Here is a 26102-nt window from a genome sequence, read left to right as displayed (position 1 = left end):
AAAACCAAATTCCCTCAGCCAAGACTCTGACTGTGCTTTTTATTAAATCCCTTTCCTAAGATAGCTGTAGTTGCAAAACAAAAGTTACACTGTGGTGGTTACATGTGCTGTCTGGTTTCAGAGCTGTGCTTTTTGCCGATGTACTGTTCATTGGTTTGGTTACTCCACTGTTCCGGTTGTTATGGTTTATATTTGAATTGTAAGGATCTTGATCAAGCTTAAATGCTTTAAGTGATATATTTACTTTTGAATATGTATCAAGTGGTGTTTAAGAAAAATAACTTCTACTTTTTTAACTACAATAAAGTCAAATAGATTCAGCTAAGCAGCAAACATACTTCTAAGATTACAAACAAACTCAACGACGAGTCCAGCCATGGTTTAACTATGAAAATGTATTCTTACTCACATTTTATGTACACATAGATAGAGAGATCTAGGAACTGCAGTTAAAGCACTTTGCTATTAACAGCTTAAACAGCTTTCACTTTGAAAATGCGGATCTCCTAATAAGTATGACATTTTCTGCACATGCTCTTTCCCTGGTGCACAGTTTAAAAAAAAAATCTGCAAACAAGCATGCTAATTTAGGCATAAACAATGCCCTGCAAACTTTAATTTTGTGTCAACTATTTTCAGACCATTTCCTCATCAATGCAGTTTTACTGATGAACTTGTCATGGACCTGCTGCCACTGAACTCACAACATTGGTACTTCATAACTCCACAGATGGAAGGATCCATTAGGTTTAATATTGCAGACAGCAGTGTTTTACAATCTGTCTTTGAATAGTTACTGGTAGAAGCTTCTTTAAGAAATGCAGATAACTGGGTGCATTAAGTCAGACAGACTGTGTTCAGAAATGGCTATTTTAGTATGTAGTTTGTAAAACAGAATTGGTCCCACTGAAACGTTTTTTCAATAGTATTAAGGTTATGCATTTTTCTTTTATAGTGAATATTAATTGGATATGCATCCTCCCAGGTTGTTCTAGGAATTATATGAAACCACATAATTGCAACATCACTTTCTCAAGATCATTCATTTGTAGCAATTGGTCATGCTCTTGTAAGTTTTTTCTATATATAAAAATATATTCTCCAAAAATACATTTTAAGCTTTTGTAGTGCATTTACCCTTAGAGAAATCAATGAAACATACGTTCCTTTGCTTTCACACAGTAAGGTTAGGTTTTGGGCTGAGAAATTAGAAGTAAATATAATTAGCTGAACCAGGATATATTATGTGCAATATGCATTTTTATAGGGAGAATGGCAAAGTCAAGAGTTGCAGGGGGATCTGTTTTCAACAATTATGCCTCGAGCAAAAGTGATTCAGACTGAAATTTAATTGAGTTTTTGGCTTTGTGCATCAAGTATTGAATTGGGGTTTCTATCTGATCGCAGCTCGCTATTTATGTACTTTATGCTGCAGTACATTTTCATTTGAAATGTTTTTTAAGGGTAATGTTCTCCTGTTTTGTTTTTCTGGTACTTCTGTAGAGCCTTGGGTAAAATAAGTATTTCAAAGTTTCAGTGCCAGGCGCATTAGTACTTGCCTGTCAGTGTGGCCTGGTTTCAATGAGCCTCACCAAGTATCTTACAGTAATACTTCTCATGCCCCCACTATGAATCTTTTCACCTTTTTAGTTATAGAGGACTTTGTTTATGTTACTGTAGATAAGTAAACTATGTTTTGTGCTACTTTGCTTAGTGTCTAATGTTAAAGTAGATTCCATTGCTCAATACAGCACCTTAAGGAATCAAGAACTGCAAGCGCAACACAACTCCTTAATATCTTAGTGTCGCTACAAAGTCAGTTTCTATGAGTGCGCGTAAAATTGAGCTTACAGTAACTTATTTTTTTTGTATATCCTTGGGATGGCAATTCATAATTATTGGAGACCCAGAGATGTGCATTTGGTCCATTTATTCAATAACTTACAATCGCATTGCTCATGGAAACCATTTAGGTACACAATACAAATAATAGAATACAGGAGCATTATTCGGTGCTATCGGCAGTATTCACATTATCTTTGACTTGGCAGAATGTATGCTGTGCGAGTACAAAATATCCAAAAAAAACTTGGTGTTTTGTGTTGTTGGAGAAAGGCGATGTATCCATATTTGTTTTGACTGAATGTTGGCTCTGTTTGTCACGACAGAGACTACTCTGATCTCCATTAAAATGAATTTTGTTTGGAAGACAAATTTATTGAGTAACTAAAGAAATATAACATATATGGACAGCATTACGAAACATGCAGCTGGGACACCTTTTTATTATTTATGGCTCAAATAGGGTTGCTCCCCTTGACGTTTATTTTTCAGGTGCTAAATGCTACAATTGCTGATTAGAAGAAGCTTTTAAAATATTCTTTCTAATCCTTGTAATTGATGGCAAGAGATCATTGGATATTTGAGTGTTTCACGATAGAGCAACAGAGGGCACAAATCGAATGGTCTGCCTCGCCACTGTTAGACACTAACTCAAGAGAACGAGAGTAAATTGGGTTTATTTACTTACCCAACCCTTTCATATGTTCTTATTAATATGCAAATGAAGATTACCTCTGCACAGTAGAAGTTGTAATGCTATACAGCCCTGTGTGTGGTGATAACAAAAGAACTCATGATGGATTTTAAAATATTTTTAATTGATATATTAAAATCCAGTCACCCTGCAAAGTGAAACAGCCTTCATGCTTTAATGACTGAGGTGTGTGTTGTCTTGATAGCATGGTCATATTGAAAAGGTTAGGAGGCATGAATACGGGACACTTTTTGTTAATGTTACAAAACAAGTCTCCATAGTTATTCCAAAGTGTGCCTAAGTTGTTTACTTGCTGTTAGCACTTGCTAATGACATTATGTTGCATAATATATTGAGAGTATTAGATTCTGGAATATATATACAGGTGTGTCGTCTGTCTGTATATTTGTCCATCTGTATCTCACACCTACATTTTCGGGAAACCTGCTTATTAAATTATTATGAAACCTATGCTATTGGGAGTATCAGATTGTGGGGTATATGAAGGTGTCTGACTCTACATCCATTTGTTTGTAGGTCACACTTATATTTTTACATATATCTTGAGAACATAACATGGTTTAAGTTAAGTAATTGCAATATACTTCACATGATACTAACAACCCATCTTCTTTCCTAATAACATCTAGGCTAGGTCTTAAATAACACTATATATATATATATATATATATATATATATATATATATATATATATATATATATATATATATATATATATATATATTGTGAGAGACAGCAGGGAGGGGGTTAAAACCTCCCTGCGAGAGAAACATGTGTAGAATGCACCTTTTGTTAATTGTTTGATTGTATTGCTTTATTGTTTCATTTAGTTTTGGTAAGTTTTATTGTTTAGTTTAATTGTTTTATTATTAATTATCATCCGCACCTGGGCGTTATTGGGGAATTAGAACCAGGTGCAGGGTATAAAAGAGGAGCAGTCAGAATGCTCAGGGCTGCTGAGTAGAAGGAGGCAGAAGAGGTATACACATACATATAATATAATATGATAGCAACCAATTTTGTAATTGTTTTAAAGAAATGTATTTTAAAGAATAAACAGGAAACAAAAGCAAAACAAGTCATGAAGCTCATTTGCCAAAAAGTGGTTTACCAGTGTTATTGTAAACACTTGCACAAGTAAATGAGAGAATTGTGTGATTTTTATGTTTCATGCTGAATTTACTGTATCATGATACGTATCGTATCGTGACCCTTGTATTGTTAAGACACTGCTGATACCCAGCCCTCCCTTGGCGGGATCTTCCCCTGTGCAGCTGAAAGAGCAATGTAACCAATATCCATGTCTGCCACTTAGTCTTTTCCTGATACTGTAGATTGCCCAGGAGTGCAAATGAGTGTCAGTTGTCATGGTGATGTTGGTGTTTTGGACACCTGGCCGGAGAGTTCTGACTCAAAGCCACAAGATTTTATTTATCCCGACTGCCAAAGTGCACTGCAAAACATTGCTGTCATTGACCTAGACGTGAGCTGCCAGTTATCTGAGCCATACAAACCCCTCAGTGCAGACATACTGTATTCATCAAACATGTACCTGGTTTTCTTAGAACATTTTCAGTGCAGTAAAGCTTCTGTTTTTCTTGGCATCAAAGGTAATTCACAATTCACGCAAGGTCTGATAGGCAGAGGTAAGCTTATTGTGTTGTGTAAATAGCAAAATAACATTCTTTTTTATTATTTGTCATTAGGTTGTTGAAATTGCCATAAAAGTGAACCCTGCCCTGGGCACACACATGTTCCAGTCACTCCTGCCTTCAGTCTTCAGAGGTGTGATAGATGGGGAGGTAAGGGCAGTTATCTCATGTTACTGTCACACAATTACAGACACAGACAAATATTTTGTTTGTTAGCCACCAAATGTTACTAATGTCAAAAACATACTACTTTTCAATTCTTCTGTTTTATAATTCGTAATGTAAAATCATCTTCTAGTTTTTACTTGAACAGCAGAATGCACTGGTAGTATCAGGTTATGAGATCACATACGGAATTTAAACATTTCTATATCCAGTGACCCCAGTTAGCTTGTGACCAGACGACTCCAGCAGGTTTTGCAGCGGCTTTCTCTTTTATGACAGTTGCAGTAATATTGTATGGCATCAAGAGCAAAATAGTATTTTTTCGTAATCTGCCGTAGCAGTTTCATTATTTGGCACCCATATGTGTTTGAGCAAATTGCCCTTGTTTCAAAGCTAAACATAACTGATGCCAAAAAATGTACGTATTTTTTATTAGCAGACTGTGTGAAGCCCAATTACCCTGTAACCTTATCTGAATATGGAAGTGAAGTGAAGTCTGAATTTAAAAGAATGTGGCAAATTCTAAATCCCACATGTATAGTATATCATTATATACAATTACATTTAAGAATTTGTTTAATTTTTATTTTAAGGAGTTAACCTCAATAACTTAACGACTCATGTGGAACTGATTATTCATGTACTGCTCCCTGGTAATGACATACAGAATGTCTCCTCAGTGAAAGAATAGCTTTTTATACAGACACCCTACAGACAACATTGCTATTATCCTACTGGTCTTTTTCTTCAGTTCAGTGTATTCATTAAGCCCTAAGTTTGATTGCTTATTTATACTGTATCTGACAACACTTATTACTTGGAGGGATAGGGTCTATTTAACAGTATCTAGGTTTTATATTTAAGTCTTTGCTGTTCAGTTATTAGATATTTCTTCTGTTTTGCAGAGGTACCCTGTAGTTATGTCTACTTACCTGGGTGTGATGGGAAGAGTGTTGCTACAAAATGGTAGCTTTTTTTCTTCACTTCTCACACAGATGGCAGTGGAGTTCCATCAAGAGGTAAGAACTTCTTAACTTGATCAGACTTTTGTACAGGTATTCCATTTTGTTTTTCTGTTTTATCATATTTGAAACTGTCAGAAGTTTCCTTTTGCCTAGCACCCTGCTGTTAATCAGAAAAGTTATTGTATGCTGGTATAGCCAATTCCCAGTCTTTCGCTAAACTAGGTGTAGTCGTACAAAAAACCAATAACCTGTTTTTCAGGGAAGAAAGTGTAAGATTTGTAGCTTTATACATTTAAATAAGTACGTATGAATTTTAATCCAGGGACCCCAAGCACCAAGTCTAATTTGTTGAACACCATGTTGTGCTTTCTCTATTACAAAAATACAAAGTAACTTTTCCTAGCAAAACACGATTACTTCTCTTGGAAAAAAACACCTGGAAAATAAGCTCCTAATAATATAATTTTGATTATCATGGACCCTTTTAATATAAATGTATCAGCCATTCAACTGATTCTCACCACATGTTTGTTTACTGTATGCTACAGGATCACATGTATTGCCATACAGCAACTGCTAACTGTGCAGTGTCTATTCTGACTTCAGTGCTATATATATATATATATATATATATATATATATATATATATATTGTAACACAGCAGGGAGGGGGTTAATCCTCCCTGCATGAAAAACATGTGCAAATGCACATTGGTTTAATTTAATTGTTTTGTTTTATTGTTTAATTATTTCTGTTAATTGTTTAATTTTCATTGGTGATTATACCCTGCACCTGGTGATTATTATTAAATTAGAGCCGGGAGCAGGGTATAAAAGAAAGGCACACCCTCGCAAGCGGACTCTTCACACAGCAGCCCAGAACAGACTGGCTGCCTTTCTTGTGCGTTCTAGGATTCTCATTAACGTTCCATTACAGGATGTGTCTTGTGAAGAGTTTCAGTGCCACATTGTTTTTAAGAAAGTGTGGTCTTTTTTTCACATTTCCAATTTACTTCAAGCTCACAAACAATTTGATGTGATATGAGATACCCCTTATATTATGCTACCTGGGATGCTGAATGTTTGACAGTATTATCTGATGCAGTTATGATGTTGGTTGTTTCAACAATAATTCTAAAATGGTATACTCCAACCAAAACTGATAATGTTTCTGTCAAAGGAGTGTAAACATAGTTATTTGATAACATTTTAAAGTTGAACTCTCATAAATGATTTGCTTTTAAATAAACATAAACAGGCTCCTCTTTTTTATTCCTGTTGACATTTCTTGTAGTTGTCCAAAGCTTTTATTTTTATGTGTATCACCAAAAAAAGAAATGGTGTTGGATAGCCACTGTTTACCTTGTCACTGTTCTTGTTCATTTTCTGTACTTTTGAATTGGCTTTTTTGGAATGAAAGGTATTTTTTTACTACTCATTTACTCCAGAGTAATGTAATGTACAGTTCAGTTCCTGTTTTTATAATCTTTGCAATCATTATGGTCCTCGGTTTGTGTTCATCCAATGTTGATTTGTCAGATTTCTCTAAATCTCCCTTCACTTGCCTTGCGCTTGATTTGAGCTTCACTGAACAACCTTCCTTTGTCCATTCAAGTCATTCATCAATATTTGTTTTCATGGGCTTGGGTTTTCTGTTTAATTCAATGGTGCCCTAGTATTTATGTTTTTAATATAAGCAGTTCTTGGTTACAGTATGAAATCCTAAGTAATATCCCAGCAGAGGAAAAATGTAATCTTTTCCTAGTTGTAATATATTTTCTATCTGTTTCATGACCAAAAATAAATATTCTTTCTTGTGACACAAGCAGTAAAACACTTCAGTTTATTATATATATTGTTACTTTTTTTTAAATTGCAACCACTCTCTGTAGGTAGTATTATTTTATGTTTAGTACAGTATATGTATTACTGGTATCACAATTTGCCTTGGGGCTATAACAACTGTATATTTTGTTGTCTTTTTGATGGATTTATTTTGCATGGACATGTTGACACAGAAGGTCAGTGTAATTTTTATTTCCATGTATATTATTATTATTATTATTATTATTATTATTATTATTATTATTATTATTATTATTTATTAATAAGCAGATGCCCTTATCCACGGTGACGTACAATTGTTACAAGATATCACATTATTTTTACATACAATTACCCATTTATACAGTTAGGGTTTTACTGGAGCAATCTAGGTAAAGTACCTTGCTCAAGGGTACAGCAGCAGTGTCCCCCACCTGGGATTGAACCCACAACCCTCCGGTCAAGAGTCCAGAGCCCTAACCACTACTCCACACTGCTGCCCCTAAATGATTTTCCCTCCATGTTCCATGCTTTTGTATGAGAGAAAAAAAGATCAATTTCCAGGCTGGAGGAAGATGGTGTTTAACCTTTGGATCAGTTGTGTTGCTCAGTGTAAAACTAGTTCAACAAGAAGGAAAGGTACACTCCAACTGTGTCTTTGTTCCCGCTCATTGTTGCGTTATTGCAAATCAGCTCATCTTTGGTAATTTCTTTAAATGTATAAGTTAAAATAGATCTTTGCCTTACTCTGTCGGGAATGTTTTATCTTACAACTAGATACAGGTAACTTTCTCTCTCAATGTTAATAATAATCTGAGACTTACTATTAACACTACTACTACATTTGCTGTCAATTGTATATTGACTGCTTTTTTCTGGACTTCAAATCAGCTTAATATTTTATACATACTGTACTTGCTCCCTTTTAAACGAGTGCACATAAGTGTGACTTTTCACAGAACAGACATAGATCCAGGGGATAGCTTGCCTGGTTAAAAAAACAAACCGAGAAATAAAAAGAAATACGGGATAGCACACTCTACTGAGATTGATATGGATAAATAGTTACAGTAACTGTGTTTTATAAATGTATTCTCAAACTTTCATTCGGACAGATTTACATGGGCAGCAGTGTGGAGTAGTGATTAGGGCTCTGGACTCCTGACACTGCTATTGTACCCTTGAGCAAGGTACTTTACCTAGATTGCTCCAGTAAAAACCCCAGCTGTATAAATGGGTAATTGTATGTAAAAATAATGTGATATCTTGTAATAATTGTAATTCGCCCTGGATAAGGGCGTCTGCTGAGAAATGTAATAATAATAACATGGTAGACCTCAAGTGGTTGGTGGAGTTCTGTATGTTGGGTATTCATAAACCTCACATGTTGCTGTACATATTACAGATTTAACAAATATGCAAAGTGACCTTCCTTTTTAAATAAAGCTTTCCATGCAATTGCAGGCACAGTTGGTCATTGGTATTCTTACTGCATCCAGCTGCGAAACTGAATTGGGCAAATAGTGACACCTTTTTAAATGCAGTTTTTTTTTAATCTAAATTAATTTGTGCTATTTAGATTGTACATTTATTTATTGGCATTAAAAAGTAATTTTAGTTACGCACTTATAACAAAGTTATGGGAATAACTTTTTCATTAACCTTTTTATCTGTAGTTTTAAATTTCAGGTCCCACAGGGCATGGGATGAATTGTATGATTGGGATTATAATTTTATTAAATGTAATACAGTATAATCAATTTTGGGGGTTTTAATCATTGTTAATTCTTTTTTTTTTTTTTTTTGATGAGTAATAGAATATATTAGAATGAATTAAAATATTTTACAATACTTTGAACAAAGGTTGGCTTTTTGTACTGTAAAGAGGATCTGATGATCTAGGGATTCCAGGTTTCCTGAACCGTGATTAAAGCAGAAAGATTTTGGAAGCTCCAGTTTATTTGATGAGCAATACATTTGATAAATTCAAATGGTACCAGCTTCATTCGAGTTTGCAAAACATGCCTTCTCTGTCTTTGTGATGTCTTGTACAAGTACGGTGGATATGAAAACTTACCGCGCAGAATCTCCAGTCAGGGTTTCATTGTGCTTTTCTCCCAACTTTTTCTCTTTTCTCCCTATGATGTTAGTCCTGATTTGACAGTCCAATTTTCCACACAAACGTGAAATTGGCAAAGAAAAAAAATCTGTAGTTCCGTCTAAAACAAGCTGAACGTGTCGCCGACGGCCAATCAGCGCGAACTTGAATGTACGCTATAGGAAAATTTTATGCAGCGTCTTTGTTGGAGTGACTGGCTAATACATATTTCACTTTTAGTAGTTGATGAGTATTCTCGTAGTTTTAAGAGTGGCATAGTTGTTCCTATTATTATTATTATTATTATTATTATTATTATTATTATTATTATTATTATTATTATGAATTTGTCATTTAGCAGACGCTTTTATCCTTCTGTACAATATTGTCAAATTCAGTCTTTTTTTTCTTTCTATTTCTCGGACAAAGATGGATCAGCTCTTGGGCAGCTTGATTGAGATGTGGGTGGACCGAATGGACAACATTACGCAGCCAGAAAGAAGAAAGCTTTCAGCTTTGGCATTGCTCTCACTGCTTCCCTCGGACAACAGGTAGGCACGATACAAGCACGTTTGAATCCTTGAACTGGAGATAAAACCAAAAGATAGTAAGCTTGTTGCATTTCCTACTTCTATGGTGTCAGATTTGATCATTCAGAGTATGTATGGCTATAGGTTATCATCACTCACTGTATAGTGTTCTCTCCCTTTATAAATGACTCTCGGTTTTATCACCTTTCATAAGCCGGGAGCCAGAACAGTTACTTTAAAATTTATGGTGCTTTTGCAACAGATTGTAAAAGAGAAGGAACTAAATATTAAAAAAAGTCAGTCTTTCTGCTATGTAAAAGAACTGACTGGCATATATTACCCGGGGTTCTTGCTCATTGGAGTTTATTTCCATTTTGACCCACAAAGGAAGTCTGCAATGCAGGTTGAAAAAAGGGTTTCAAACCATTACTTGCCCAATATCCATCCAAGTTAAAACTGTTCAGTTCATGCCTTGTAAGAAGTGCTCCAGGCGATCATTAATTTTATTTTAAAATATAGATTTTCCCCAGCCCTTTATTGTGCTGGCTGCCTGAGGTTACACCTAAACAAAGGGCACCATTGTAATCTTCTCTGATTCTCTCTATTATTTATCGTCCCCCAAAATACAATCTTTCCTTTATCAGTGAATTTTCAGATTTTGCTTCTTTTTTCTGTACCGGTGCAGGTAAAGTTCTCATCACGGGGGATTTCAGCATTCATGTTGATTCTCCTACTTCAGTTGTGGCTCAGGATATTTGTTCCTTTTAGATTCACTGAGATTTGTTCAATCGGTTACTTCTGCTATTCATATTCATGGTCACATATTAGATCTGCTGATTTCCCAGGGTTTGGAATTATCTAATCTAAGTATTACTATTTCTGATCACTTTTTGCTGACTGCTTATCTGAACCCCCCCTTCCCCCAGATACAAAGTATATTTCTTATTGTTCCAAAAATAAGCTTACTCCATCTGTCCTTATCCAGACTCTACTTAATGCTTCTACAAACCAGATTGCTACTATAGATGTTTCTGAAGCAGTTCAGCTTTACAATACTGACTTGTCCAATGTCTTAAATACAGTTGCTCCGATAAAAACTAGATTAATTCATCAGGATCACACTTCTCCCTGGTATAATTTACATCTTAGAGACCTAAAAAGAGTGGGGCGTCGGGTTGAACGTAAATGGAGGGCCACTGGTCTAAAGGTACACAGGGAATCTGGAAATCACCTCTGAAGGTATAGCTCAGAACTCTGCCCGGCTGCATTCAGGACTCCACATCAGTGTTGAATTTTAAATCAGCTCTTAAGACAAATGTGTTCTCGGCAGCCTTTTTACAGTGATCCTGTGGAGCTGCTCTTAAAACTGTTAATGTTTTTTTGTAATTATTGTTTTTATGATCTTAGGAATTGGTTTTTATTTGTATTTTAGCTGTTTTAAATGTATTTTTGAATAAGTTTATTGTTGGTTTTGTTTTATTATTTTTGTTATTGCTATGTTCCTGATGTTGTTTATTCACATTGTGCAGCACCCTGAGACACCATTATGCATCATTATTTCTGTGCAGTTTCACTGTTTTTTGTAGATTATATTTCTCTTTTTTCATGTTTCTATATTGTCCAATAACTGAATTCACCAGTTCATTATTGTGGTGTTTTTTTATATATATATATATTTTTTTTTTTTAGTTTTGGTGCCAGGAACTGTGTAATAAACACTCTCAAGGTGGGAACACAAAATAATCAGTTGTCCCTGAAGTTCTTTCAGTGTTTATAGGATAACCCACTGGTTTAATTTGTTTTGGATTTGTTGGGGAGTTTTTTTATCTGTGTATCAGTAAAATCTTAAAATTAGAAAGTTGAATGCACTCCCTGTCCTCTATGATTGTCTTAATAGTCTTAAACTTTATTAAACTCATTACACCTTTATGAGTTAGACAGAAGCATTTGGAGATTAATTTCAACACAGTATGTGAAATAATTTAAAGGTTCTCTCTTATGAATTTATCTCTTGTTCCATTGTTAATGAAACTATACAGATGACTTAAATTGGGTTACGCATACAGTAGGCATGCATCAAGTATGGATTATTTTGAAATGAGAGTCTCTTCATTTTAAAACCACTTGAGTGTAGTGGGGGATTAAAAATGTATTAACTAGACCAATGAGTTATTGACATTTTGTTAGATGTTTTCAGTATTGAGGTTTGCCTTTAGGCTTTCCAGTCCAACCCAGAACATTGCATTTATCTGTACCTTTAGGACAGAAGAATATTTTCAGATCCCATACATCCTATGTCTACAAAATTGACAGTTTAGTACTGTTATGAATTTAAATGCTTGATATACTTAAACATCAAAATATTTATTTAAACATTATGATGCAGCTTGCTAGATGGTATTGATCGAATATCTTCCCAAGGATTAATTCAAGCATATCAGAATTTGTTTTAGTTATTTCTTATAGCTGTATTGATGCACAAAATATCTTGTGTCTCACTGTCAGTATTCAGTTCTTAATAGCTGGATAACCTCTGGTATTGCTTTCAGTGTTTATTGACTCAGACTTTTGAAAGTTTGATAAATTATAGGGCAGCAGTGTGGAGTAGTGGTTAGGGCTCTGGACTCCTGACTGGAGGGTCGTGGGTTCAATCCCAGCTGGGGGACAATGTTGCTGTACCCTTGAGCAAGGTACTTTACCTAGATTGCTCCAGTAAAAAAACAACTGTATAAATGGGTAATTGTATGTAAAAATAATGTAATTGTATGTAAAAAAAAAAAATAATGTGATATCTTGTAACAATTGTAAGTCACCCTGGATAAGGGCGTCTGCTATGAAATAAAATAATAATAGTATGGAAGCAATGGTACTGGAATACTGCACTCGTTTTGGCTATTGTAACGCATGTTTCTTCATAGAATTGTCATAAACATTTGAGAAAAAGCAAAGAAGTTTACAAAAGGTTAAGGCAGAGAAGACTGTTTGGAATATTGCACATTCCATACTGCTGCGCCATAAAGGGAGTCAATGTGGGTGTATTATTTCAAGGTTGCATTTGAGTGCCTTCATAGAAAAATGATTTCACACGGAATATCTGGTAGATACATAGTAAACTGACTTATAATCATATAAAAAAAATACGAAGAAACAATGCCAAACAAAAATTGACGCAGACATTGAATGAAAGAAATGACTTCACCTTATAAGCGAACCAGTGTAGTCTTTTTAACTTCACAGTGTTGGCTAACTTAATCTGTTTCATATTTAAGGTCTATGTGCAAGCAAAGGTTGAATTTCGTATTTTTTAATCAGGAACAGACTTAAGCTCATTTTAACTGCTGATCCTAATGAGAGAATTCACTTTTGGTGTGCTATTAGCATTGTCAGTGGTTTTCTGGTGGAATCTTGGAAGGATATTTGAATGTTTTAAAATACAAAGAAACATCACTCCAAGTCCATTAAAAAATTGTTAGTGCATGGGGCTATGAGAGAATGTAGGAAACAGAAGCTAATTTAGAATCAAACATGCCTGCAGCATATCATGTTAATACTGAAACATGCCCATTTATTAGTGCCATGTTAGCACTTGAGTTCACCTTGAAGTAAAACTAATTGGGTGTGCAAATTTGTTACAAGAGTCATTTCGAGGAGTGGGACTTATTAGCAGTCATTTGTCAATTTTTATATTTCTTTCTGCAGCAACAAGAATGTATTTGTCAAACAGATTTACAGTTTAAACAAAGTGAAGTAAAGTTCTGTGTGAACCCAATTAAAATGAGGCATAATTGTTACGAAGGTGACGCCTCTAGGTGCCCTTTTGCAATTCCAATTTCCTAACTAATTTTCTTTCTTCCTGCACACATAGCAAGGATCATTTGATTCTTAATTTGTAAATTATCAGAATTGGTTTCTATGTTAGGGCCAGCATAGCAACAAAGTGAGAGGAATGACAACAAAATGCTTAATTTTCCAAAATGTCTGTATACATTTTTTTTGTGTTCCTTTATGCCAGCATACAAAGTACTGAATTAATCTGAATTAATCGGAAATGCTGATCAGACCCCTGTATTCTTTGACATGCCAAGCAATACCACAGTTTACAAATTGGGAGAAAAACTGGTTCTGACTTGTGTTTGCAATGCAGTCAGTGCTGTTGTGGTTGCTGGGTTACATGTTGCCTGATGTCATGCTTGCTATTGCCGGGATGTGTGATACAGTACTTGGCACAATAAACGAGCTCCGTGGTTAATCTACAACAACACTGTTTCATGTCAGTTGTGTACGATACAACAGCGTAACTGAGGTAAAAATATCTTTGTAAATGCATATTTAGTTGATGTTTTATTTTTTCCTGAAATTGAGGTTGGTAAATTTGGGCTGCGTCTTAAATTCGAAGGAATACAGTAGTATTGGTAGGATGGTGTGCAGTATGTAAAGCTTACAACATGTTACTACAGGTGGGAACCATTGTTAGTATGGAATATGAAGGGTTTCTGTGTTCATACTACAACTTGCAATCAACCAACCTGAGAACAGAATTCTGTCATTTGACACTTATGATCACATGTACATAGATGTACAAGGATGTACTAGCCTACAGATGCCTTGGCCAGACTGCACCCAGCTACCTCCAGACCCTCATCTCTCCCTACACCCCCACTCGACCTCTCCGCTCCTCCTGCACTAGAAGACTGGCTCTACCTCCTTTACGCTCCCCTGCCTCCAGAGCCCGCTTCTTCTCCACCCTCACCCCGCAGTGGTGGAATGACCTTCCTACAGATGTCAGGACTGCCCAGTCCCTGACCACCTTCCGGCGCCTTCTCAAGACTCACCTCTTCAGACAGCACCTGTAGAACTCCTCAGTTTTTCCCCCTGGGACACATATCACCCTTCCTTTAAATGCGCTTTACTTGCTCTTATCTGCCCCCTATTTTTCTGCATTTAATCCTGTACTTTAGAGTACTGTAATCTGTCAAAAGTGTTATTTAATCTGTAGTATTTTGTATTTAATTATATCCTGATGTAACTATCACCGACACTGTTATCTGCTCCGTTATTGAATCGTATTTTGTTATACTTGTACTTGCTAGAACCAAAGTCATTGTATTTATCTTGCTCTTAATTGTATTATTACTTGTACTGTGATTCTTGAAATGTATTTTTGTTTACGACTGTAAGTCGCCCTGGATAAGGGCGTCTGCTAAGAAATAAATAATAATAATAATAATAATAATAATAACAATAATAATAATAATAATGTAGTAAATGCCCACCAAACAGACCTTTTTTTTTTTTTTTTAAGAATTACATGATATTATGGATAATTGAAAAGCATATGACATGATTTATTTAGATTTCCAGAAAGCTTTTGACAAAGTCCCGCATTAAAAGATTCATTTTCAAACTTAATGCAGTAGGGATTCAAGGAAATGCATGCACATGAATTAGGGAGTGGTTAACATGTAGAAAACAGAAAGTACTGATTAGAGGAGAAACCTCAAAATGGAGCGAGGTAACCAGTGGAGTACCACAGGGATCAATATTAGGTCCAATGCTCTTCCTAATCTTCCTAATTCTGGTATAGTAAGCAAACCTGTTAGATTTGCAGACAACACAAAAATAGGAGGAGTGGCAAACACCGTCGCAGCAGCAAAGGTCATTCAAAATGGTCTAGACAGCATTCAGAACTGGGCAGACACATGGCAAATGACATTTAATAGAGAAAAGTGTAAGGTACTGCACGCAGGCAATAAAAATGTACATTATAAATATCATATGGGAGATATCGAAATTGAAGAAGGAAGCTATGAAAAAGATCTAGGAGTTTATGTTGACTCAGAAATGTCTTCATCTAAGTGTTGAATTTAAATCAAGGGAGGTAATGTTAAAACTTTACAATGCATTAAGACCTCATCTAGAATATTGTGTTCAGTTCTGGTCACCTCGCTACAAAAAGGATATTACTAGTCTAGAAAGAGTGCAAAGAAGAGCGACCAGAATTATTCCTGGTTAAAAGGCATGTCATATGCAGTCTAAAAGAATTGAATCTGTTCAGTCTTGAATAAAGAAGACGACGCAGCGATCTGATTCAAGCATTAAAAATTCTAAAAGGTATTGATAGTGTCGTCCCAAGGGAATTTTTCAACCTGAAAAAAGAAACAAGGACCAGGGGTCACAAATGGAGATTAAATAAAGGGGCATTCAGAACAGAAAATAGGAGGCACTTTTTTACACAGAGAATTGTGAGGGTCTGGAACCAACTCCCCAGTACTGTTGTTGAAGCGGACACCCTGGGATCCTTCAAGAAGCTGCTTGATGAGATTCTGGGATCAATAAGCTACTAACAACCAAATGAGTAAGATGGGCCGAATGGCCTCCTCTCGTTTCTTATGTTCTTATGATATTGCCGTTCTGTTAAATATGCTGTAATAATCACTTTTCAGAAGTAATATATTGTCCTTAAACGCCAAATTGTATTGTCATTACTGGTCGAGAGAAATTATATATATATATATATATATATATATATATATATATATATATATATATATATATATATATATAATCTCATTTGTTTTTGGATTTTACCTGTATGTTTGTTTTCTTCGTCAAATAGCCCCAGGGTACTTCCTTGCACTGTATGGATCAAGTATTCAGGTACAACAATCAACATTTTAGAATTCCAAAATATGAAAGAGCCTACTGTATATAAAACAAAAAAGCATTTGTTTTAAAAATAACACGATTTAAAGGGGCAGGGTGTATGATTTAAATATGATCTTTTGTTGTTTTTTTGGCAGCATGGATTGGGAAGCCCCATCCACACAAAACTCGTGCAGCAGGTGACCATCTCCCAAATGTAATTCATTGATTTAATTGTTGCTAAATGGGAGAAGGTCACCAGTATAAAAAGCCTGCAGCTCTCCCTGTTGAAGGTGGGTCTTCAGAGGAGGAACGTGTGTGCGAGAGAGACGGGAGAAACAGTAAAGTTAAAACGAAACTGAAAGTCTAGGAACAGTGAAGGCAACTGCCCAGCCTGACCTTGGGTCTGTTTTTGTTTTTTTGTGTTCTAGATTTGTGTTTTGTTTAAAGTTCTTTTGCTTTGTGAGCAGTTTTTTTCTGTTTTAAGTATTTTATTTTATTTTTGTTGTAATATAAATAGTGCTGCAGTGCGCTTTGCACCCTGTGGAAGGGTGGTGGGCAATTCACTGACACAAGGAGACAGTACATTATTTGTAACGCTGCTCAGGCACACTGATTTATTTGGTACAGTAGATGGCGCTGTTGTCCGTGGATTTGATACTGAAAACAGTAACCAGAACCACGGTGTTTACCAATACAGGTATAGACACAACAAGTGCTCGTAAATAATAATGAAAACCAAAGGCGAAAGAAAAAGGGAAAATAAAACACAGTAATAAAACTACAAACAAAAGTGGTGCTTACGCAGTGCCCCCACTGCCGCTAAGCCGGTCAGAACGAGCCTCCGTCCTACGCTTAGTTACCCTATACACTGGGATGGCCGGATTTCCCCGTACAACTAAGCACGGCCCCTCGGGTACATGGTGATTTTTGTTATTTATTTCCTCTTTAAATTATTTTAAGGCCGGCTGTTTTCCCCAGCCAGGTTTGCCTTGTTTTGTTTTTAAAACTGACGTCTTTCATCAGTGTCACTGTGTGTTCCCCAAACACTGCCACCCGAGTGCACAACCAAGCCAGATCTTATGGGCCGAGCAGTCTCCCAAGGCCTGCCCCTCAGCCACTCAGAGAGAGGGAAAGCACACACACCCTCTTCCCCACCTCTCCGTGTCATCGCCATGACCGACAGGCGGATCCCACGAGACTGCTGCCCTCTACCTGCAGTAATACTGATGTGCCAAATAGTCAGTCCAGATCTTCCCTGTTACACACCCGAATACCTGTACATGTTTGCAGTTCCTGCTTCTGGCCTGACGTCACCAACCTCACCCGTCCTGTCATAGTTCCCATTAGAATTCTAACAGTAAATGTAAAATAGCAATACTTCAACATATATAGCTTGGCATAAGCAGAATCCTAAGTGATTTACATTTAAAGTCACTATCATCAGTTGCAGTGTGTCTTAGACGGGGGAATACAGATTCAACCATATACATCTTGTAATTAGTTGATGAGAAGCTATACTGACCTGCAACTAATCAGCTTTTGTAATCGGCAGTTTTACAGTAAAACAAAGGGCAATGCTATTGAACGAATGTATGTGAGGCTGCAGAATAAATTCAAACTTTTTTATTTTGTTATTTAATTAATTTGTTTCTGAATATCATTAGCCATATCCTTGGTTTCATGCTCTAGCCAGTATGAAGTTTCAAGATGAAAGATCACATCATAATAATTTAAGGAATGTAATGCCTGTTTATTCTGTATTTGATGTCGACCAGACATTAGTCTGGGCTCGTAAACCAGTGGGAATGTTACACGGAGAGTCAGTCAGTAATCTATTAAGCATTTCATGCCAGGAAAGCTGCAGGATAATATCTGACAGCCAGAGAACAGTTCACGATGTAAATGATTCTGTGAAGGGGAGAGCGGGGTGAATTTGGTCAAACTGATATGCATATTTACACATTTATGAGTAGACAACAACATACATATTCATTCATGGCATTCATCCTCAGTGATGAGGAAACCCACTGCCAAACATGTTGAACTTTAATGTGATTTTTAAAAAAAATAATAAAATAGAATGAATGGAGAAGAGCTCCAAATGATGCAGTATATGACTGATCACTTCCTTTTAACTATTTACAGAGTGGTTAAAGAGAAAGCATTCGTTGTCCTAATGGTCCTAGATAGATGTGTAAAGAAGTGTGATGAATTTGCAGGCAGACAGATTGATCATGGTTCTCTGTGGTCTTGGCTTTACATTGTGTTTGTTTTGTTTGTTTGTTTTAGAAATGGCTTGGAGACTTTGGTTAAAAGTGTACAACCAATGGTTTGGATCTCGGTTCCTTATCCAGACACCACAAACCATTTTCTAAGGACAATAACACACTGGTGAACAGCTGTATTTCACTAATAGTGAAAGCCCCACATAGTGCCCGTGCAGAACCGGTTATGACAGGTTAAACAAATGCCATGTCACACTAACATTAATTGTGCCGCATGACAGATCCATCACCGGCATAGGGGTTGGAACATGTGGCTCCCATTGTGTACAATACATGCACAAAAGTGCCTTCTCTGGCCACAACATTGCATTTCATTTTGAATTTACTGACTTTCCTTGATAAAAACGAGTCTGGGAACTTACTAGATGTCCTCAGCTTCTGACCAACTCTGAGGACACCTGGTTTTTAGTCCCGTGCGAATCATGCTTAAAAGTGGAAAAATGCCTGAAATGGAGTTTGAAGAACAGCCATTGTTTAGATCATAAAATAGTCACTTGTTCCTGTGTAGCAATTTGGAATCTGCCATTTATTTCATTTTTAAAGTTTTACTTTCAAGGATGGAGCTTATCTAGGATGTACCCTGAAGGGTAAACATAGATCAGTGCTATAACATTTCAACATCCTCGAAATCATTCAGGATTTTACTTTTTCATGCTTAAAGTAAACGCTGATAGGTTATCTTGTAAATCACCTCGTCCAGCTGCTCTTCTCAATGAATAAAGCTACTTGTGGCCACTGCTGTTTGTAATCAGTGCAGGCAAATTGTAATCGGAGGGTCCTCATAATCATAAAGTAAGAACTTGAGAGAGTGTGCAGGTTTTTAATTTTATTATATACACATTTGGCCTAAGTGTTCTCACTGTAGCATTGACGAATATTTAAAAAATGTATTATTTTTATTTTTAAACCGGTATGTTGTCATTTAATTGTGTATGTATGTCAGAATTTTATGTTCATACAGATCATTTTTCAAAAGTCTGCATAAAAAGGAGATCATTTCCAAGAGCACTAAAGTTTCTACTCTATTGCTACTATTGAACTGTATAATAACTGTATAAACTCATGAAAGAGAAAGACCATTTTCATCTGCTGGTACGTAGGAAACATAAGCAAACGTAACCACACCGTAGGCATTATATATAAGATGTTCACAGGATAGAAAATTGCTAATTAACCAGTGCTTTTGGGTTAATTTATTACATTTATAGAATATATTAAAACTGCACATATAACAATATAAATATATAACCTATTTTTTCTCTACACCTGGGGCACTGCATTTAATATCTTTCTGGTATTAAATTAGTTTTGATTTAGTTTTGATTTAAATGTATCCATTCAGCATGCTAAAAATGGAAAGGTTTCTACAGTCCCAGTTTCTTTAATAAAACCTCTCTCTAGACAAGGTCATGTTGAGGCCAGGATAATGATGACCGGTAAGGGTCAAAAGCAAAACATGTGGAAACAAAAAAACAACTGATATTCTCAAGTGCACAGTCTCCTTAAATGAGATTTGTATGCTTCAATATTTTTTTGTATTACTTCTTGTGAAGCCAATGTGTATTTAAAAAAAATAAAAATATGTTGATCTCAACATAACGGTTTGAAATGTTAACATCCTTTAAGTCAATGTTTACAGTGTCCTCAATGATCCCTCTTAAGTAAGGGATATTATTAAGCATGTGAATACAAGCTGTCATTTTCACAATGTACAATTGATGCAAGGCCAGTGTTGTTCACCTTGGCCATCATGCACAATTTGATGTGTAGTGAGTGGACATTGGGACCTACCTTTCCTAACTGCCATGTCAGATATTTCTGCGTTAAATGACACTAGAGCAGTGGTTCCCAGCCTTTTTTAATGTAGGGACCACCTTGATTTTTCACAAGGACCACTTGCCACGCAGTTTGTCACGGCAGCATTTTGAAACTAATTTATATGTGTATATGTATAAGTACATGTAGAAAGTAAAGTATTTATACAATATACGTAACCTAATTAGATTCTTGGGCTTGAATCTTCACTACCAGTTCATTGACAGTTGCTGATGGCAAAGCTCCTGAATGCTGAATGCTTTGTAGATAAATGGCGTCTCAATTTTACCGAGAAATAATGCATTGGGGCTTGGTTTGGCCTCCAGATCCAGTAAATGTAAATACCAGTGCTGGTCCCCACAACTGTTACCTCGTGTAGCAAATTTCACTCACTGAGTCGCCAACTTTGCTTGATGTACATATAAAAAACACTGGAATATGAAGACGAGGTGAGAAGCAATTTGAAAAATGTGAAAATGATTGGAGAGTGTACAGGACAGTACATACCACTTCTGGTGGCCTGATGTGTAAATTAAATGGGATTGCTGGTGCACAGTCGATAGGATTTATAGCATTTTGGTTAAATATGATGGGGTCAGAACAGACCTGTACACATTATTTCCTATCGTTAAGATATTTTCCTTTTGGCATATAGTCTTGTAAGATATTAAACCTGGCTGAATATACCCATATAATAACATGGCGCTGAAATGGATCGTTCACACTCACACTACGGTACAGTTCACAAGTCAAAAAATGAAATGCCCGACTCGGTGATGTTACACGAAAAAACAAACCACCAGGCAGCGAAATTCAGTTCCTCCCCTATCCAATGATATGCGTTAACTTTGTTTCTTTGACTTGCTGGGCAAAAGCACGTTTTTTAATGCGTTTACCCGATCACGGACCAGAATGACACTTCAGTATGATCGTGTTTACACCATCACAAGCTGTTTGTTGTGTTGCTTAGAATTGTGTAGCCGAATTTTGGGAGTTGTTTGCGGCCCACCTGGTGTTTTCTCACGGACCACAGGTTGGGAGCCACTGCTGTAGAGGGGTGTTATAGCACTTACACAGCAGCACTTAAACATTATACATGGTGAAATGAAAGATATTTTAAAATGAAACAGAAAACATTTAGATGTTTTGTAGTAAAATGTATGTGGTCACATGGCATCTTTTAAACGTATGTCTGCTGCTTTAACCCCAGTTAAAACTGCATCACCATTTGTAATCTATTTCTCTCTGTGTCTGTAGAGGCATTTTTCAAAGTTCTCTTGAACAGTGTGTCCTATCAGTATACAGTATAACAGAAACAATGTGTATGCTATACAAGAGAACAGACAGAAGACCAATTGGTTGATACTAATTTCCCATCCTAAGCATGCTAATTACAGGAGTGATCAGTTTGATCAGTTCAGCTCTCAGAAGTTCAAAAGAATAAAATCGTGATTCATGTGTGCTCGTATGTGTGTTTTGTTGTGCGTATTCTTTTTTTCATTTTAATTTGACATAATTGCTGGCAACTGTTATTACGTATGTTCTTTGTAGAGCACTTTGATGATTCTCTGCAGTTTTCCATTTCCTAACGCAGTGTGACATTGAATACAATGCATCCTGTTTGCTCTCTGTATTTTCTTCGTTGCATTCATGCTTCAGGTCTTTTACTTTGACTTGGTGAATATTCATAAACTGAATTATGCTAGCTTTAATCTGTATCAAACTCGATGGTGCAGACAAGGTACAGGTGGCTGAAAAAGGATTGAAATGGATGCAACAATTACACTTTCACTGCTTGCACCTGCCAACCAATCATTTTTATGCATACAAGCTTGCAAATTATTGTTCCTGGGTCTCATTTAAATCTTGTTTACGGATTATTTATCGTACCTAATCCTAAATGCATTTTTTTTTTTTTTAATTGATTTTAATTTTATTCTCCGTGAACCCTGCATAAGACCTATACTCAAGGCCCATGTGCCAATGCACCTGAAATATGTATACCATTGCTGTTAAAAAATAAAATAAAAAAAAACCTACTGTCAAGCATCCCAAAAATATAAGAACAGTCCATATTTTACAAGATAAGAATGTTTGTTTTGATGAATGTATAGTGTAAAGGAACCTCATCAATCCAGCAGATGTTATCCAGCTTTCACTTTTTGACCTCCAGAAAAGCAAGAAATGTGTTCCTGTAGATACAATGATTTGAGGAAAAAAACAACATTTTCAATATCCTCTAAACAGTAGCTTGGGGCAGACAAAACGTGCATCTTGTTGTATTTCCTGTTCAACATGTTATGCTCTAGTCCAGTGTAGGCAACCTTTGGCACTTCCAATCCATTTATTGCAGGACTTTGTTCTAACTGGCGCCTTAATTATTTAATTGACCTCAAGCAATTAAATAATTTAGTTGCTCGTGAAACATCAGCAAGTTGAGCTGTCTTGGTCACTGAAGCTCCTGCCAAACGCGCCCCAACAATCACCCCTCTTTCAAAGTCACTGAGGTCTCCTCTTGCAGCCATGCTAGCCATAATTATAGGCAACCAGGCCTGTCCAGCATGTTTATACATGACCCTAAGAATGCTGGGATGTTATTTGCTTAATTAACACATGGGCCACACCTGTGTGGAAACCCTTGCTTTCAATATACTTGGTGTCCCTCATTTACCCAGGTGTTTCCATTGTTTTGTCCACTACCTGTAAAAAAAAAAAAAAAAAAAATATATATATATATATATATATATATATATATATATATATATATATATATATAGGTGCCTTATGAGCCAAGTTGATTTTGTAATATTGATGAATAGTAAATTCATCATTCATAATAGTAAATACTGCATACATATAATATACTTTTTTTATTTAATCTAAGTACAGTTGTGTAATATTTTGTTGTAAGGAAAAAAAAAAAAAGTATTTTTGGCTTTGCAACTTAAATAATACAATATGGGACAATTCGTATCCCCAAACGCCACAGTGCGACCGCAAGTCGTTTTTCGACCGATACCGAACATCTCATCTGTGTGTTTTGGCACTCCAGGAAATGTCTCAGTAAATGACAAAGACGCATATACCACTCCTTAGACATGCGTACATTTTTTATCCAGTCATTTGGAAACCACTCAAGTAGTTCCCACCAGCCTTCTGGTCGGAAGATCACCCAAATATTCAGATTGTCGCCACTGTATTTAGCAGTGCAGAAAAAGCAACATGGCGTCTCCACTGGTTTTGCAGAAAAGAGCATAGCTGAGCTTCACGAGCTCTTGATAGATTACGTACGGTACTTTCTTCCAAAAGCATAAACAAAAACACAGCCTCCATGTTGTCGCACAAAACCTCACGATCGGCATGTAATGATGGCCCGAGTTCAGTGGTTTGTTTAAACAGGGAGTCGCTCACTTCAGTAGTGAAAGGTGTGTGTACAACAAACAACCGCAGCGAGTGCCGTTTGTAAATACGGTTGTTGAGCCAACTGCAGTGTGTGTGTACGTAGCCTCAGTAAAGCCACTTCTTACAATGCCATATGTGTGTACTGACTGAACAGATCTTAATAATATGTTTAGTTGTGTGTCTCTGAAAGAAGGAGATTTTATGCCACTCATCTTGATAAGACACCTTTAATATAATCTAGTTGGAAGTTTTAATGTAATACGTTTTGGGTACTGTTATTAAATTCAGACCAAGAGGGGAAAAAAAGTGATTTTTGATAAAGAAGAAAAATAAAGTGCAAGTTACAAATAAAAATGTGTTAGTTGTGGCACAGAAGCTCATTTTTAGAACTCTGTATTGTAAATAAGGCTGTAGTTCTATGTAGCGCTTTATGCTTGTAGAGAAATCATACAGTATTGTGGTATTCATAAAAATGAATTTATTTGCAGAATATCTATATTGCTGCTTTTTCTATATTTTTGCCTTTTTCTGTTAGTATGTTTTGAATATCTTAATTGCCTTTGCTTTGCTGTTGCAGTTTAGCGTGAGTCTGGTTTATTTGTGCTTGTTTAATTCTCCAACTCAGCATTTATCATAAACAGAATTGTTGCTGTTCTTGGACAAGTTGCACAGTAACAGCTTGTTAAGAATAACAGCTTGCAAAGCATTTCTGGACAATAAGAAATGACAACAGACGTTTAGTTGTTACAAGGGATATACATGAATTATATGTGGCATGTAACATAGTTCAGGTTTGCTTTGTTTCCTTTATTTTTTAATAGTATGTGCCAACTTATGGGATTTGTATATGAGAATTCATTGTGTGCATACAATAATTAAAAGAAGAATGAGTTTGTTATGCTTTCATTTTGTAATCCTAGGAGATATTCTTTGTTCTAGAACTGTATTGTTGAGAGCAGATGAACATAACCAGGATTTTTAAAATAGCAGCCCAGCTCCCACCTGTAACTCTAACTACTTCAAAAGCAATATATATTGCTACATTGAAAAGCATTCTGTATTGATGCCTTGTCTTTAATCATTACAGACCTACATAGAGTATAATCTGTGCTGGTTGTAGTGCTACAGTAAAAGGGTTTTAGATAGATTCCTCTATTTCTTCTTTATTTTTTGTGGATTTGTAGTTTGACAGAATGGTTATGGCCACCAAATATAGGTACCAAATGTATGCTGATTTAAAACAGACTGTTATAATGGGGCCCTGCGTTTTTCATGTCTTGTTTTTTATCCTGTAATTTAGTCCTCTAGCCACACTGTCGATATAGCCTCCACAGTGAGCCATGGAAGAGCAATCATTAAACAATCATCCCATTGCATTACTTTAACCATTTGAATTGCTCATCCCATTACTACAAAGTACGTATTAGCAGTTTAATAAACAGAACGCTGTAGATGGCTACTGACATTTATTTAACCCTTACATCCCTGTGAATATCTATAACAGGATTTTAAAAGGAAGTTTTTTTCAGTATTATTTCAGATAACTCACAATATAAATAATTATATTAATATAATTATAGTTATAGGTTTTAATTTACCAGTACACTTTTACACATCATTTGTTTAAAAAATAAAATAAAATAAAAATACATTTCCTTGATATCTGGATCTCACCTGGCACAAATATCTCCATCCAAAGTAATTTGTGAATGTTTTCATTTCAAATGATTAAGCATTGAACGTGTTTTTGGAGGCAATTGCCAAACCCCTTCCTTTTTTATAATATCTGCCCTTACTGTGGCACCACAGCAGGCAGATACGCGACAGACTGCTGTTTATGATGATAAATTGCTAAAATGAATACATTATAAAATGTGCGTTTGGTGAAATTTGTCACGTGACCGATTTATACGTCTAGCATATTATTCAACGTTTAACCACTTCTTTGGAGTTTATACGTTTTAAACATTTAAAATTCCCATCCCTACTAAATTGGGAAATTTAGTTATTCTGCAATTCTCCAGAATCCGGTCAGAGAAATTCTATCTCCCGTTTCCTTTTGCATATATCTGATATCCTTCCGTTTCTGATTTACACTAAGCATCAAACCCTGGAATAGAATCTTAACGGGAGGGTTTCTTTATCCAAACTAATAACTTTTTG

At 35.9% G+C, this 26102-nt stretch overlaps 1 protein-coding gene across 1 annotated transcript in view; it reads left to right on the top strand.

Annotated features, from left to right (window-relative positions):
- LOC117403633 (importin-11) overlaps positions 1–26102 on the top strand; it is a 175370-nt gene that overhangs the window by 101120 nt on the left and 48148 nt on the right. Inside the window, exons 25-27 of the mRNA XM_059012207.1 lie at positions 4265–4360; positions 5281–5394; positions 9692–9813. Of these exons, the coding sequence (XP_058868190.1) occupies positions 4265–4360; positions 5281–5394; positions 9692–9813 (332 nt within the window). The remainder of the gene's footprint in view (positions 1–4264; positions 4361–5280; positions 5395–9691; positions 9814–26102) is intronic.

The sequence above is a fragment of the Acipenser ruthenus genome, chromosome 1, assembly GCF_902713425.1.
Source record: "Acipenser ruthenus chromosome 1, fAciRut3.2 maternal haplotype, whole genome shotgun sequence".
Lineage (NCBI taxonomy): Eukaryota > Metazoa > Chordata > Actinopteri > Acipenseriformes > Acipenseridae > Acipenser > Acipenser ruthenus.
This window is presented reverse-complemented; position numbering and strand designations above follow the sequence as displayed.